We start from the raw sequence: 16,969 nt of genomic DNA, 5'->3' as shown, positions 1-16,969 counted from the left end.
CCCTGCATCTGTGTGCCTGATGCCCAGACGTGTTGGCTCGTGTCCCGGAAGGGCAAGAGGCTTCCTCCAGGGCTCCCCCTGGCTGGCGGCTGGCAGCCGGTGCCGGGGGCAGGCCCGGGTCCACCCGCGACCGTGAGGGGACCGCGGACACTCAGGAGCAGCAACAGCAGAGACACGGGACCGGCAGATGCTGCCCCTGTGACTCCTTAGGACCCTCCTGTCCTCACGCTAAGGGAAAAGCAATGATGGAGCCAGAGAAACCTCACGCTAAGGGAAAAGCAATGATGGAGCCAGAGAAAAAGTAAGCTCCCACAGTCTTTGCTTCTGAGGGGTACTTCAGGGACTGAAGATCAGTACAGTTATATCTGTTTACTGCATAAAAATCAGGGGCACAGAGTTTGAAAGGTATAGGTAATAATCCCATCATTAAAATTGCAAAAAAATTTACCGTTTTTAAGTTGCTTTAAATTGTTTGGTCAAAAGCATAGCCCAGGGATTTCCCTGGTGGCCCAGTGGTTAAGAATCCACCTCCCAATGAAGGGGACTTGGGTTTGATCCCTAGTTGAGGAACTAAGATCCCACATGCCACAGGGCAGCTAAGCCGCAACTAGAGAACCTGTGCTCTGCAGGGAAACATCCCGTGTGCTGCAGCTACGACCGGAGGCGGCCCAATAAACGAGTGTTAAAAATACATAACTAAAGGCGGTAGAGCTCCCTGAGGAAACCACGCCGGGAGTCACGCCCGCCTTTACACCACGGCTGTGGGCACGTGGTTTTGCCTCTCTGGATACATCTGTACGCTGAGCGTGAGTAATTGTTGCGCTAGTTTCTGTGAGTGTCCCCTCCCATCCCTTTTCAGCTGGAGCTGCACCTGCTAAAAGGTGCTCAACCCAGAGATGGTCTGGCTTAAATGTGAACGTTTTCCCGTTTCACTCATCCACAGTCACACCAACAGGAAAACATTAACTGTGTCCACGCTGCCACCGCAGTTAGAGGCCCGTGGGCTGCACTCAGGCCTGGTTCTCGGGTCTTCAACTGCGGCCTGGATCCGCTGCTCCGTGCAGGTGATGGAGCCGGCGCTGTCTGCACACCACAGGCTTCCGCAGCCTGGCTCCACGGAAGGTCTGGGTGTTTTATTCCTTTCTGGGAAGGAGCGCTGGCCTCAAGGGCTTTTCTGCTTAACAAGAGATCTATCTGAACTCAACAGTTTGGAGGGAAAACAGGCACAAAGTCCAAGAGCCACACTAAGACATGTCACAAGCTGTTCCCCATCCTGATTCTGAGACTGGAAAGCTGTGGCTCCACGGGCAGGTAGTAAAAAGCAATCGGTGACACTGTTTGGTTCTCAACCTGTTTAATGTGTAAAAGGGGGGAAAAAGGCGGTAGGCAGAGTTTCGGTCTGAATACATTCTTGGAATGCTGGCCATCCAGAGTATCATTCTGAACAGCTGATTATCTTCTGTGACTTGAGAGAGTTTCAGTTTTGAAAAGACCTAATTCCGTGGGATCATGGTGACTCATTTATCGTAAGAATTAAATACAGAAATTTAAAGGCTCCGAGCAAACAGCAGGGGCGGGACTAATGCGACAGTAATAGCTGGAGTTGATGGGGCAGGAGGCAACCAATCATAAAATTACTTTTCCCTTGTAACAAAGGGTTCACACTTTTAACATAAATTATACATTCATTATGGTGTTTAAAAACAGTCAAGCCTAAATAAATTCTTCATACCGTCGAGAAGAGACACACACTGACAACCTGCTTAAGCACAGAACTTCTCATTTGACAGCTCTTGGCCAGGGCCACGCACATTTTACAGGGAGATTTTGCTTCTTAAGCTTAGTGAAAGTCTGGCAATCGTTTTGTATAAAAATAAGACAAATTTAAAACCTCACCAAACTAGGAATCTGATGTAGAAAATCGGTTACACCGGAGCAGCTAAAGCCCGCAGTTCTCAGACTTCAGCACGCATCCCAGTGACCTGCAAGGCCCCACCCCGCGTGTCCGAGGCCTGAGGGGGGCCCAAGTCCCTGAAGGGCCACCCGGTTCCCCCGGGGACGCTGCACTGCTGCTCCAGGAACCCTGGCTGAGAACCCTGGAAGGGCATAGCACCGTCTCCGCACTCTCGGCAGCCACGGTTACCCTCGGGAGTGACACCACCGCCCGCTGCTTTACGGTCAGAGAGAGAGGTCCCAGGCTTGCAGTCAGGTCGCGGGGAGTGCTACTCTGCCAGCACGCGATGCAGTTTACAACTAAAGCCATGGACGTGTTTGAGCGTCAGGCACTCAGTCGCGTCCGACTCTTTGCGACTCCGTGGACGGTGGCCCGCCAAGGCTCCTCTGTTCATGGAGGTTCTCCAAGGCAAGAATACTGGAATGGGTTGCCATTCCCTTCTCCAGGAGATCTTCCCAACCCAGGGATTGAACCCAGGTCTCCTGCATTGTAGCTGGGTTCTTTACCATCTGAGTCACCAGGGAAGCCCCCAGTATACTTGAAGTGTGTACTTAATGCTGGAAATCACCCTAGGGGACAGACAGGATGTGAAAGGAAAAGGCACCATAACTACGCCGTCCTTGGAAATGATAAGGTTTTTGTTTTTTCTTTTCTTTTCTCTCTCAAATACCTTCACTTTAATGTAACTTCAAGCCCAAGCATTCTGGGAGGTAAACAGTCTGGTAGCTACGGGGGATGAGAGGCAGGATGTGCCCCAGGACGACTGGAGGAGCACTGGGGTCTAGCCACTCCACTGACTCGACAGCAGGGCCTGGGACAGGAGAGCCCCGGGCCGCTGGAAGACACACGACTCCTCAGGTTCCTGCGCAAAGGCACTGTGCCCATCACGAAAGGGCACCCCTGAGAGCTTCTCTGAACTGGGCTGGGCAGAGCCATGCCAGAGTCTGGTTCAAGACTCTGAGCCACTTCTTCCCAGAGTAGTGCCCAGGCCTCCAGGCCACCAGGGTCCCTCTTGCCTAGCCCAGCGCCTGAGACCACACAAGACAAGACACATGGCCGGTCTCAAAGAGGGGCTTGCAACTGCGGTGAGAACCCTGGAAGGAGCTGACCCAAAACCCAGAACTCTCAACTCTCGGTGAACTTCATTTAAAATGAGTTCTTCCAAGTAAAACACAAGGCCAAGTTCTAAGCCCAGCAAGAAGCACCCCCAGGGGAGGAGGCCCTGCATTCTGCCAGTCTGCGCTGAGCCCCGCGTCCCCCCTGGCCCGCCCCCCCCCCCCCCAGCAGACACCACGTGAGCTCCCTCAAAGTGCTATCGCCAGCCATCGTGGGGAAGCTCAGTTTGGCCAAACCGTTCAACACCAGATTCCTCCCGGCGATTCCCTACGGATGCCTGTCCCGCCCTTGCCCAGCCTCTTCTGCCTGGCCCGGCGCCCTCCGCCTAAAGTGCCACCTGCCCGACACCGAGCGCAGCCGCAGCGGAGCTCAGGTCATGGGGGTGAGCCGGCAGCCAGCAGGGAAGGGCTCCTCTGCCCACCTCACAGTCCTGTACCACTGGGAAGCAACAAAAAAAAGGAAATTTCCCGATCTCTTCATCATATGCTCCACACTGAACATTTAAAGGCAAATGATCACCTTAAAGAACTACGTTTAGGGATTCAGTTAAAATACACACGGGTTTTGTCTTCCCCTTGATCCGACTGTTGCTATTGCTTCTTCAGAGGACAGTAAAAAGAATTGATACCCTAAAAAAAGGACTCGATTTGTTTAAAAAAAAGACCAACAATGCGGGGGGGGGGGGGGGGGCGGAAAAGCATTTCCTCTCCCCCTCCCGCCCACCCGCTTTCGTTTTGGCTCACAAAGCTTTTTTTTCTCTTTGCTGTCGGTGTGGCTCTCGCGCGACCATCCGTCCGTCCGTCTGTCCGTCCTGGGCGCTCCGGACGGCGGGCTTCAGGAGGCGTCCCTGGATATCCACCCACTCTCGGTGAGGAAGCTCAGGATCCTCTTCTTGAGGACTTTGTCCAGGTAGCTGGGCAGGCGGCTCTTGGAGGGGATGCCCTGGCGCTTCTGCAGGTGGTCCTTGATGATGATGGTCTTCACGGTCACGTAGCGCGCGGGGCTCAGGTTCAGCGAGCTGCACAGCACCTTCTCGCGGTCCGACAGGAGCTCGAAGCCTGGCAGGTGCTCGATGGCCGCGAACTCGCCGTCCCGGCCGTCCTCCTTGCCGCGCTTGGCGCCCCCTGCTGCCGCGGCAGCAGCCGCAGCCGCCTTGTTCTCCTTGCGCTTCTCGCGCTTGTGCCGGGCCGCCTCGTACTCCGCCGACTCTTCCATCTTGGTGATGCCGTTGCGCCGGTAGCGCTGCAGCTCGCGGATCTTCGCGCGCAGCATCTTCTCCTTGTGCATGTTCTCAAACAGGTCATCGAACTCCTTGCACGACATGAACTGGTAGAGCGGCCGCAGCTTGAGCCGCAGCTCCTTCTCCTCCTTGGTGACCTTGCGCCGCGCCGCCCGCTCCTTCTCCTTCTTGTCCTTGCCCAGGAAGGCGGGCACCAGGTTGTAGTCTCGCGCGATGTTCTTGCGCCGCTGCCGCTCACGGAGTTTGCGCACGTACATGTCCACGTGCGCGCGCTTCAGCTCGATCTCCACGTCGTCATCATCGTAGTTGACCGAGAGCCCGCTGATGAGCGTCTCGGCATCCTGGTCGTACTCGATCTCGTAGTCATCCCGCAGTGGCATGTAGCCCAGCTGCTGCTGCTCGGCCACCGAGATGTCTAGGGGAGGCAAGGGGGTGGTGAGGCTGGGAGAGAGGGGGCCCCCGCTGGGGCAGGTGTGGTCGGTCACCCGGTTGGGGATGGTGTCAGGGATGCAGGCCTTCCCCAAGTTGCCGTGGATGTACATGCTTACATAATGCTCCATCACTTCCTGGGGGGTCCGGGAAGCGCCGACGTGGGCTGCCATGTCCTCCTGCAGAGACAAGAAGCGTCAGAGGGTCAGGCGCAGGCCAGGCGCGGAGTTCCCTGGGCGCCGCCACCCTGCGGGTGCCGTGCTGTCCGTCCCCCACGGCCACTCTGGATGTGGGAGCTGGGGGGAGGACCTTTGAGGAATCCACGCCCCGAGAAAGTCAGGACCCAGATGGGCGACCAGCCTGGAGCACAAAGCTGAAAGCCACATCCCAGACCCCAACTCTTCTGGTTCTCTTAAGAGGACAAGCAGAGGCTCCCCGGGGCTCGGGCCGCCCTGCGCGCCAGCAATCAGGCCGGAGTGGGCAGCCAGAGCTCTGGGGTTGGGGCGGGGGGTCCCCACTGGCTCCAGTGACCTCTCCGCTCTTTGAACTAGGAGAACAGATGTGGCCACGGGCCTCTCCACCAGGGAGGAAGCCGGCTTACTGCGCCGCCTGCGTCCCAGCACAAAGGGCTGGGCTCCGTCTCTGATGCCCCGGCCCTGGGCCGGTGTGTTCCTTTCCCGGGTGGCGGTCAGATGACCCGAGAGTCAGGCCACCGCTTCTGCCGGCCCCTGGGGTCCAGCAAGCAGCTGGAGACCGGCCCGGGCTGCAGGCAGAGGTCACGCCTCCAGAAGGGACCCGCTCTGAGCGCACAGGGTTATTAATGGGAGGAAATTGTACAAGTCCCTCAATCTTTTCCTTCTGCCAAGAGGCCTCTTCCTTAAAGGGAACCGCTAAAGCCACTTGAGAAAGCAGCCGCCTGCAGTGTGCACTCGCTCCCTACAGCCACTGCGCCTCGCCGGCCTCACTCCCCCGGCTCTGCCCTCCCGCCCAGAGACGCTCAGCGCCCCGCCCCACGGTCGGGATGGTCCCTGCACCCCCACAGGCCGAATGGGAGCCCAGGAAACCAGCCGGTCCCCTGGGGGGCTGACCCTACTGACCACCGGGCACAGAGGGGAGGAAGGTGTCAAGAAGCCCTTCAGAGGGACCAGACCGGCGTCTGCCCTGCCAGCCTCTCCCCAGGGGGCGCCGCTCGGGGGAGGGGGGCAGAGAAGGCCACATTGGGACCCACCCTGCCAGGCCACCTCTGTGCACCGTGAGGGGCAGCGGGGATCAGAGCGGAGAGCAGACTGTCTGCTGGAGAAACTACAAGCTTCTTTCTTTAAAAACTTCTCACACCAAGTGTGCAGTTATCCTTTGCCAGGAAACGTTTTGTCCAAAGAAACAGAAGGGAGTCACAACCGTCACTACTGTCACCATCTCCCAGGCTGGGCACTCCTGCCTTGGAGCCTGCGGTCCTCACGGTAAAGGAACAGGGGGCGTTGGGGGGCGGTAACGCTCTCCCCCAGCCCAGCCCACCCCAGCTGGGCCCAGGGAGCCCCCGGGACACATGTCCTTCCAGAAGGAAAGGCTGTGCTCGCCAGGGAGCCGGGTGCCACCAGCCTGAGCTGAGCTGCCCACGCTGGGTGGGCGGCCAGGGCGTGGGAGCCGCGCCCTCAGCGTCCAACCCTCGCCAGTGCTCGCCAGTGCGGCGCGGCTCAGCGCCGGGGGCCCAGGCCTGGTCCAGTGCGGCCCTGCGGTAGAGCTCTGCCCTCCGAGAGGGCGCTGCCCCCGCGCCCCTCGGATGCCCGGCGATGGGGAGACTCACAGCCCGAGGGCGCAGCGGGAGGCTGGGCAGCGATGCGGCGCCTGAGTGAACCGAGGCAGCCCCGTGACCTGTGCGAGGGCCTCTCCATCAGCTCCCGCCCTGCGGACGGAGCAGGCAGGGGCGTGCAGCCGTCCTCCCGCAAGGCTGCCGGGCCCCTATGAGCCCCCCACGCGAGGCGGCGAGGGCACGTGGGAGACGGCGGCGGCCCGCCTGTGCTCGTCAGACACTCCCTTGGGGCCCGGGCCCCCAGCCCGGTGCCCAGGGCACGGAGCGGATGGGTGGGGGTGCTGGGAGGGAGGCCCTCCGCCGTCTGCCTTCTGAGGACTTGGTGCTTTCCGCTGGCTGCAGGCACTGCCTGTTTTGAACACGAAGGACGAGTCCTGAGCATGAGAGAAGCAGGAGGGGGCACCTGGGCCGCCCCCCACCAGGTGCCCCGCACGCCCGCGCCAGCACTCCTGCGTGCCCCGGAGACACAGGAGGAAGTGTGCACCCGGGGCAGACCCTCACGGGCGGTCTGTGCGGGTGTCACCAACCTCCTGCCTTGAGATGCAAGGCGCTCACGTTCTGAGAGGGGTGCCGGGAAGGGAGGCGGAGGTTCTGTGCATTAGTTTTCCACTTTTTTCAGTAATACTAAAAGGGATTTTTTTTTTTTAAAGTTAAATCCTGCCTCAATTCTCTGTTTAAACTGGTCTAAGATTTTCATGAAAATTCAGTTCAGTCGCTCAGTCGTTTCCGACTCTCTGTGACCCCATGGACTGCAGCAGGCCAGGCTTCCCTGTCCTTCACCATCTCCCAGAGTTTGCTCAAACTCATGTCCATTGAGTCGGTGATGTCATCCAACCATCTCATCCTCTGTCCTCCCCCTCTCCTCCTGCCTTCAATCTTTCCCAGCATCAGGGTCTTTCCCAGTGAGTTGGTTCTTCGCATCAGGTGGCCAAAGTATTGGAGTTTCAGCTTCAGCATCAGTCCTTCCAATGAATATTCAGGACTGATTTCCTTTAGGACTGACTGGCTGGATCTCCTTGCATCATATAAAAACACAGCGTCCTTAAAAGAGACGACCTCTGTTCCGGGAGGCAGCCCCGCCCCCCGGCCGCGCGCAGGCGCGCTTCCTCGAGGTCCACAGGCCCGTGGCCCACTGCTCCGCGTTTTGCTCCGCAAACGTCCACACTCCTGGGGCCTCCTTCGTGGAGGCGGGCGGCCGGGGATAAGAAGCCGGGCGGTCTCCAGACACAGGCTGGGTTTCTCCAGCCCCGCCAGGCAAGGGGCCGGACGGCCGTGGGCCCTGCGCGGACACCTCAGTGACCCAGCTCCTCTTCAATTAACATAAGGGGTTTCTGGCTCCAGAGGGACCCGGGCAGTGGCTGTTCATGAAGCCACAAAGCAGCGGGGCTGGCGCCTTGTCACCAGGTCCCCAGGACCCCGCATCACCACCTTGGCAGCTGCCTAGGGGGAGGCCGCTACTCGGGGAGATGCCGGCCAGCGACTGCTGAGAATCGACCCTGGGGACCGCCGCGTCAGCTCGGCGCCAGTGAAGAAGGCCCGGGAAAGTCCACAGGAGCCTGACTTCCACAGGCTCTGAGACTGAGGGTCGTGATGGAAGGGGACAGCCAGGCTCTGACCCTAGGAGTCCACAGAGGACACACAGGTTCCCGGAAGCAGTGACGGACACACCCCGACGATGACAGTTCATGCTGGCCGCTGGCCTGGCATCCAGCTCGTCTCATCTCTCGCGTCTCCAGTCCCCATGTGTCAGTGGGTCACACCAGGGAGGGACGGTCCCATCTGTGCCTTACAGCGGCCCGTGATGGCAGGGGGCAGGGTGGGCGGAGGGGAGGTCCTGTCCCTCCCGCGTTCAAGGTCCAGGTTTTTTTGCTTCATCCAGATGGGTAGATGGACAGACAGACAGGCCCGCTGGGAGAGCAAGGAGCAGCCGAAGTGAGTTTCGGGGAGAGACTTGAAGGGAAGTTCAAGTACAACTGAAACAGAACAAGGCACCCAGCTGTAGCCTGAAGGTAGCCCCTTTCCCACTCCAGCTTGCAGTAACACCCCGGGAAGCAGCCCAAAGTCTGGAGGTTTGTTCTCCTATACACGAACTTAAAGAAAAGAGACTCCCATTTCTAGAACAAGGTGAGGAGAGTTCAATATGCTGCTTCCTGGAGTCCTTTGAAAAATAAAATGCATCTCTGAGATGCTGAACTGGGCCCATGAGGTCATCAAAGGGAAAAGACGGAGGCCAGCCCGCGGTGGAGCTCCTGGTGGGGCTGCCGCGGGGTCTCTCCCTTCTGGCTGAGGCCGCCCCCGCCCTATGACCTGGCCTCTGCCGACAAATGCCAGCTGCCCTCTCTGGGCACAGCCTGGGGCTGGGCCTCGGGCCCGCTCCAGGCCCCACCCCTTCACTGCTGAGGGACCTGGACGCGTCAGGGACTATCTTCTCTGCACTTCAGTCTCCGCATCTGGATTACGGGGATGCTACTGACCGTCACAGGACGGTCCACTGCTGGGCACGGCTTGGCCCGTGGACGCTGGCTTCGTTATTCCTACTACGAAGCTGTTAGCGTCGCTTCCAGGGCCTGTGTCCACCCAGGTCACCTCCTCCAGGAAGGCGTCCGTGATGCCCAGAGTGAGACTCGCATCCTGGCTCAATTACTCACTGCTGTGAGGCGTGTGTCGCCTCCGCTCCTGCTTATGATCTCTAATCGCTCCTCTTAAGTGTTCTGTCGGGATAAAACACATCATCGTGAGCAACCACAGGCGTGTACGGGTTTCCCCTCTCATCCTCCGCGCAACGTCCCCCGCCTCCCACATCGGGAGGACCACCTCGGGCGCGGCCACCCCAGGAACACAGGCCAGCTCTCGCCCACCCTGGCACCAGGGGTGCAGCCCACCCACAGGCAGGGCGGTGCCAGCGCTCCCCTTTCCAGACGGACCACCTCATAGGGATGCAGCCGCGGCACCCTCTCTGGCCCCTGGGACTTGTGGGGGACACCGCAGGCCCACTTCTTGCCAGCACAGAGCATCCAGTCCCCTGTCTGCGCAAACCGGGGCCTTTATCAGGACGACTCTCTCAATCGCGTCGCGGGGCACCCTTCCCAAGCAGGTCGGTGGGCGGGGCTGCTCTGGAGCACCCTGAAGGGTGCACGTCCTTTTTTGACCAGCCTTGTGTCTGCCTGGGGGGCAGAAGCCAGGAGGCTGGCTTTGTTCCCGAGGCTCCAGGGCCAGGCGCGCTACATTCCCTCAGGGAGATGTGGCTCCCACTTCCTTCTTTCAAGGAAGATGCCTCAAGGGGACAGAAGCAACCAGAGGGCCCACCGCATGGGCAGCTGGGGTAGAGACCCCGGGGGCCAGCCAGGACACTGCAGGGCCTCGGGGGGTGGCAGAAGGAGCCACCTGCGGGGCCAGGAGCACGGGGTCCAAGGCCAAGGAGGGGGCGGTGGGCCCGAAGGACTGAGTGAAGTCAGAGCCGCAGGCCCCGGAAAGCGCTCCAGGCCGGCCGGCCCGCCCCAAGGACCCAACCTGGGCTCTGGACTCGGACCTGGGCCTGCAGCCCCGCTGGCCTCCAGTACACGCGCGCCCTCCCCGCAGCGAGGACTCCAGCCCAGCACACCCACACAGGGCCCTGGATGTGGCCATTTCCCTCTCCAGCCCGGCCGGTCACCTTTTACAGTGAGGGGAATGGCCCGCCGGCCTCTCGAGGGCTGGGAGGACACCCCGGGCTGGCCGCCTGCACCTCCAGACGCTCCCCCTGCCCTCCAGCCCAACCCGCCCCCAGCATGCACCGCTGGCCGGGTCAAGGCCAGCTGCCACGAGAACTGACCTCAGCCCACCCTCCCAGGCCACTCCAGGTGCGGCCACCACTCCAGTTTGATGGGTCTTTTTTTTTTTTTTAAAGCTAGAAAGCTCCACAAGCCTCCCTTCTGTTCCAGGGTCCCCGTCCTCCTCCCTACTCAGAATTCACCAGCTCACACCTGTGAGTGCCCCTCAGGGGGACTAAAGCTTCTCAGGTCAAATCAGGCTATATTTGTGAGAGAGCTTTACGAAGCCCCAGGCCCCACTGCAAAAACCGCATGGCGGGTCCTCCAGAAACACACAGGATTACCTCACAATCCAACAATTCCACCTCCTGGTGTTCACCCGAACTGACAAGGACTTCAGCGCTATCTGGACACCCGTGTTCACCGCAGAAGCATTCCCGACAGCGAGTGCCCATCCACAGACGACTGGATCAACAAAGTGTGGTCCGTCCACACCACGGACTATTTTATTACTCAACCTTAAACACAAAGGAGGTTCTGACGCCTGCTACAACACTGGCCAACCCGGGGCACATTATCCTAAGAAACAAGGCAGGCACAAGAATACAGACATTATGCGAACCCACTGAGGTGAGGTCCTTAGAACAGGTGAGCCCACAGCGACTGCAAGCAGAACAGCAGCTAAGAGAGGCTGCGGGAGACGGAGACAGGGTTAGTGTGTGACGAGGAAGACTTTCTGTTCACCACTAGAGTTCCAGCCAGTGGTGACAGCTGCCCGGCAGCACTGACGTGCTTCGTGCCACGGAGCTGGACACTGACAAATGGTTAAAATGGCAAACTTTACATCGTCAGTCAGTTCAGCCACTCAGTCGTGTCTGCCTCTGCGACCCCATGGACTGCAGCCTCCTTGTCTACCACCCACTCTCAGAGCTTGCTCAAATTCATGTCCAGTGAGTCGGTGATGCCATCCAACCATCTCCTCCTCTGTTGTCCCCTTCTCCTCCTGCCTTCAATCTTTCCCAGCATGGGGTATCTTCAAACAAGTCAGATCTTGGCATCAGGTGGCCAAAGTATTGGAGCTTCAGCATCAGTCCTTCCAATGAATATTCAAGCCTGGTTTCCTTTAGGATTGACTGGTTTGATCTCCTTGCAGTCCACTGTATGTCTAATGTATTCATAAAGTATGCATAATGTATACGTGAAGTTTATGTATACAGGGATACATGCATCTAATGTACACACAAAGTGTACACTGTGCACCATAACACATCAAGTATTAGGATACATACTTCACGTATACACTGGATACATGTATCCACATACTTTATATATACATCATGTATACATAATATGTACTTTACCACAGTAAAAATATACTTTCTTTTGAACAGTAGAAGTTTTACAAGCCGCAAGCCTTACTCTAGCTGCACCGGTGCTTCTTAAAGTAGGGTCCCTGGCACAGCAGCAGCAGCCCGTGGCCTGCTGGAACTGCAGACTCCCACACCGCCCCGGACCCGACTTCAGAAGGGTGGGGTGGCGGGGGGGAACGACAGGATTTGCGCCTAAGGAGCCTCCCAGGGTTTCCTCACTCACTCTGAAAGTCTAAGACCCACTGCTCAGGGGCTTCCTTTCCCTGGAACTCCCGTGGACTCCATGCTCCCTCTGCAGAGCCAAGGGTTCAACCCCAAGCCAAGGAACTAGGGTCCGACAGAGCCCGCCCCCCCCCCCCAAACAATAAACGCCCTGCTCTGTATAACCTTCTGAACTCTAGCTGGTTTCTCCACCCAAGCTCTTCCCTGCCCCTCCTTGATGGCGATTAAGACCCCCACTCTCAGGAGGCTCACAGGATGGACCTATCCATTTCCCACCAACACACAGAGGGGCTCCACCATGCTGAGGAAGACAGCCATGCTGAGAACCCACTGCGTCAGAGGCCCTGGACACTCTGTAACCTGCTGTGTCCAGACCTCACCCGGGGACGCTCTGCGTGTAGCATGGGGTCCAACACAAAGCGGGTCCTCAGCGAGTGCCAGATGATGAAGGCACACAGCGCGTCCACATCACCCAGCCTGCCAGGCCCCACTGTCCTCTACAAGAGGAGAAGCCCTTGTTCAGACGTTCCGCCTGCCTCCGGTAATCAGCCTGAATGTAACGTTCACAGCACAAGGCCTCACAGAGTCCACAGAGCACTCCACGTCCTTTTTCAACGTGAAATCGAGCTTCGGGGCCAGCGTGAACCCCACCTGCCCCTGGAGTCCTCCTGACCACGGGAGGTAGGGGGGGCCCACGCCTCCTTCAAACTGGTCAATGCTCCAGCAACCGACTGACAAATGCGCGGCGCTGTGGGAAAGTGCAGCTGGCATTCACATCTGTGCTTGCGTCCCCCCCCAGGGTCCGTGTCTTCCAATCCTGAACCTGCACAGTGCCCACCACACAACCAGCTGCCCGGGGCGGGGGGCTCAAAACCCATGGTGTTGGGACACGGTGAACCCCGCCCACCCTGAGCCCTGTTCTTGTCTCCCGTCACGGGTGTCAGCCCCTCACCCCCGTCCTCTCTGCTGCTCATCCCCAAACCCTCCTGGCCTTGAGGCTGGCGCCTCTCAGCTGGGCCCGGACCCTGGGACAGACTGTGAGCAAATGGTCCAAACTTCAGCAGGGCCTGTCCCCACGGAATCCCCACGACCCCGTGTCCACGAGTGCCACCAGGGAAATCCCAGCGGTCTCACCTGCCTCTCCAGCACTGTCCCCACACCCACCCCCACCCGTGGGACCCGGTCCCTGTCCCCTAGCCCCGGCCCCCACATTCACCCCCCACCTAGTTAAGACCCGGCTCCAGCCAGGGGCCCCCCCAGCACGGGCGTGCAGCCCCCCAGCCACAGCAGACGCTGCTGCCGTACCAGGAGGTTAAGCCTGGGCTCTGCACCAGGGCCTTCCATTCTCGGGGTTGCCGCTCTTCAACCAAGAACCAGCCCACAGCCTGCTGAGAGGAGCACGCAGACATGCTTGCAACGCGCCTCCCCTGGAGCCCACACCTGCTGACGGCGGCCTGTGTGGGGCACGCGGCTCAGGGCTGGCGCCTGGACACAGCCTGCAGCTCAGCACCGCAGAGAAGCCTCTGAGGCAGCACAGCGACACTCAGGGCAAAGGCGCCCCAGAGCAGAGAGGGAGAGACGGGGGAGCCGCACCTCGGCCTGGTCTGTGGACCTCCGACCCCAGACCGCAACGCCTGCTGAGCAGGGAGAAGGCCCCGGCTTTGTCTCTGGGAACAGCTGCGCCTGCTGCTGCCCCGATTCGGAGCCTTTCAGCATGCTCTCCAGATGGTTCGTGTGCAAGTTAAATAGCACTGCTTTCAGAGCACCCTCCCTCCCGGCCTCCCTCGGCATACTCTAATACATCTCTTAGTCCCGGGCTTGCTTTTCGAGTATTTTCCGCAGAGCTGCAGGTAGGCAGTGCTGACCGGGGTGCTCGGAGCACAGACTCGGACACCAAACGATTCCGTCCAAACCTGCGGCACAGACCTGCGCTGGGAGGCTCTCACAAGGGACCACGCGAGTTCAGCACAGTGCCTGGCACCCAGCGAGCCTCTCGGTCCACGCCAGCTATTTTTAGCGGCGACTGCAGAGATAGGAGCTGCAAGAATAAAGCAGGGAAGGGAAGTCTCTCTGAAGCACTGATATGGAAGCAGAAAGACCAGACACAAACCATGATTGGGGCGGTGGGGGGGAGTGCTCTCAACAGAAGAAATAACAAATGATCAAAAGGATCCCGGGGTAGGTAGACGCTGAAAGACCTCGCAGGCCCTCAAGTTTCATCTCCATAGAACTGGAAGCTGCTGCAGGCTGACGGGACATGACCTGTCCTCAGAGACAGCTCCAATCCTGCTGCCTGGAATGGGCTGCAGGGCCTGGGGACCAAGCAGAGAGGCCAGTCCGGAGGCTCCAGGAGTGGTCAGGCAAGAGATGGACATCAGCCTGCACTGAGGCTGTGAAAGGAGGCTAGCTTCTGGAGGATTCTGAAGACAGAGCTGCCGCTAAACTGGACCCTGAAGAAGCCCCCGAGAATGGTACCCCATTTGCAGCCCAAGGAGCGGAAGGATCAAGGTGCGAGATCTGGGTCAAGGAGTCCAGGAGATACGCACAGGGACAGGAGGGATGGGTTTGCAACCGGAGGCTGGACCTCAGGACCAGCCCGCCACGACCCTGTAACGCCCGTGAAGGCCAGGCTGAAGCCTTTCCTTCCGGACTCCTTCGAAGGATGAGCACGGAGCAAAGGCTCCATACACATCCACGGGTAGCACTTCAGGACAGTGAGGAGGGTCCCGAGCGTGGCCTCCGTGATGCGGGCACTCAGCTGAGAACCCGAAGCAGGGTCTCTAAGGAGCTCGGAGAGGCTCGAGATTCCAGGGCTGCAGAATGGGCACAGGTCCCCGAAGACTGGCTCCCTTGACCAACAGAATAAAGCTGACTAAATACAGGTTTGGGGATGCGGGCAGAAGTGCAGAACGTCTCCACCACCAAGCCCAGGAAAGGGGCCGGTGGTCGGGCCCCAGCGTCCGTGGGCTCAACCCCACTCCGCCCTTTTAGGCAAGGGACAGAGTATGGGATGGTTCTGGTGGCCTGGGAGGATTCTGGAACAATCCCCCGTGGATGACGAGGGACGGCTGTGCTGCTGGAGAGTGGTTCGAGGAGCTGGGGGACCAGCATGTGGAAGGGTCCGGAAAGATAAGGGAGTGGGCTCCCGTCTCTCCCCCCACACTCCTCACAACGCCTGGAGGTGGCCGCACATCCCTGGTGGTTATGGGCCAAAAGCCAGCCAGACCTTCTCCTCCTAACACAGACGAGAGCCTCCTGCAGAGCGCGAAGAGCACTCCTCAGAAACCACCTGGAGAAGAGCCACCACGTGTCTCTCGAGAGAGAGCCTGATGTGAATAAGTCCAGTCCAGCTCTGTGTTCTCTCCGATAAACGTCCCCAAAGAAACCTCTTGAGAGAAAGGCAGTGAAGTTGCTCAGTCGTGCCTCTTTGCGACCCATGGACTGTAGCCCGCCGGGCTCCCCTGTCCACGGGGATTCTCCATTTCCCTTCTCCAGGGGACCTTCCCCATCCAGGGATCGAACCCCAGGGTCTACTGCAGGCAGACTCCTTACCAACTGAGCCCCCAGTGGAGAGACCCAAATGCAAAAGGTCAAGTGTGGCCCGGTCCACACGCTCCATGGCAGAACCCACTCAGGGGCACACGAAGCCCAGGGTGTCACGGGGACGCGAGGGTCAACAAGTGCCCAGCAGGGGACACAAGGCCACAAAGTGAGTGGTGGTGGCGGTGAGGATGGCAGGGAGGACCAGGAGCGCCTGCCTGCAGGGCGGAGGGCGTGGAGAGGAGCTCCTCTGGCCTTCAGCATGCTGTCCTCCAGGCGAAACCCACTCCTTCCTGGGGTACCCTACTGCTGTCAAGTCTCAGAGCCGCCTGTGTCCCCCCGACTCCCCTCCCGGGAGTCTGGCCTCGCCCAAGGGGTGTACTCAGCAGACACCAGCAGAGGTCAGCCCAAAAGGCTGGGAAAACTGCCCTGGGGTGGGGGTTGAGGGGCAGCCAGCCGCGGCCCGATTCCCCCCCACCTCCCCGCCCCGCTCCGCTACTTCCTGCTGTGTGACCTTGGGCGGCTGGCTCACCCTCTCTGTGTGCCTGGCCCTGCCCGGGGAGGCGGGCGCGGGCCTCCCCCGCTCCACCGCCCATCGCCACCCCCTGCGCCCTCGAGGCGCCCGCACCCCCGCAGGTGCGCCCGGGGCCCTGCGGCTCACCCAGTTCCCGAAGCCGAACTGCTCGATGGCATCCAGCAGCAGCTGCTCCTCGCGGCTGGTCCAGCCGCCCTCGGCCTCGGGCCCCCAGAGCGTGAAGCGCCCGCCGTCCACCAGCTGGTAGCCGTGGTAGCGGCGGTGGTGGCCGATCTCCGCGCCGGCGGAGAAGCACTCGGGGCACAGCTCGATGTCCTGGCACTCGGTGCAGCGGAAGCGCAGCGGGCTCACCTCGGCCAGGCAGTACACGCAGTACTTCTTGCCGAGCTCCGCCATCTTCCGCCACCGGGGCCCCGCCGCCCCGCGCTCCAGCGAAACCGCCGCGGCCGCCGCCGCCGCGGCCGCCCCGCCCCAGGCGCCCGCTGCAGCCGGCCTGCCGGGCCGCGCGTCCCGCCTCAGCGCGCAGGCGCCCTCGGGCCGGCCCGGCCGCGCACCGCGCAGGCGCCGCCGCGCGGAGGGGGGTGGGAGTGGGGGAGCCCCGGCCCGCCGCTTTGCGCCTGCGCACCCCTACATCCAGTGCCGGCCGCCTCGCCTCAGAGGCCCAGGCGCTCTGGCAAGCGGGCGGAAAAGGAAGCCGGGGCGGGACGCGTCCCGCCCCCTCTCGGTGCGAGCCTACGCCCTCCGCCAATCAAAGCCGCCTCCCGTCGTCCGGGGGCGGCCACCCATTGGTCTGCTCTGGCCGGGAGGCGGGGAGGAGAAGGGGGCAGAGCCCCAGGCCCTGGAAAGTGGGCGGAAAAGGAAGCGAGGAGGGACGCGCCCCACCCCTTCTGGGTACGAGCCTACGCTCTCCGCCAATCAAAGCCTCCCCCAGTCGTTCGGGAGCAGCCTCCCATTGATCTGCTCTGGCGGAGAAGGCGGGGAGGAGAAAGGACGGGGCGTGGGAC

General features: G+C 60.4%; 1 protein-coding gene across 1 annotated transcript; it reads right to left on the bottom strand.

Annotated features, from left to right (window-relative positions):
* Window positions 1-1,337: 1,337 nt before the first annotated feature.
* On the bottom strand, window positions 1,338-16,499 carry TADA2B (transcriptional adaptor 2B). Its single transcript, XM_027971237.3, has 2 exons — window positions 16,092-16,499; window positions 1,338-4,918 (listed from the first exon to the last, which is right to left on the bottom strand). The coding sequence occupies exons 1-2, from the start codon at window positions 16,359-16,361 to the stop codon at window positions 3,905-3,907; spliced, it is 1,284 nt and encodes a 427-aa protein (XP_027827038.1). The 5' UTR covers window positions 16,362-16,499; the 3' UTR covers window positions 1,338-3,904.
* Between the last annotated feature and the right edge of the window lie 470 nt (window positions 16,500-16,969).

Source organism: Ovis aries, chromosome 6, assembly GCF_016772045.2.
Source record: "Ovis aries strain OAR_USU_Benz2616 breed Rambouillet chromosome 6, ARS-UI_Ramb_v3.0, whole genome shotgun sequence".
Classification (NCBI taxonomy): domain Eukaryota; kingdom Metazoa; phylum Chordata; class Mammalia; order Artiodactyla; family Bovidae; genus Ovis; species Ovis aries.
The sequence above is the reverse complement of the archived record's forward strand: the minus strand, read 5'-3'. Positions and strand labels throughout refer to the sequence as shown.

What these genes read in the sequence shown, in the direction of transcription:
- TADA2B (XM_027971237.3), bottom strand. Translation starts at nt 16,361, where the DNA reads ATGGCGGAGCTCGGCAAGAAGTACTGCGTGTACTGCCTGGCCGAGGTG. An exon ending in AGTTCGGCTTCGGGAACTGG is followed by an intron (nt 4,919 to 16,091) that starts GTGAGCCGCAGG and finishes TTGTCTCTGCAG; the next exon opens with GAGGACATGGCAGCCCACGT.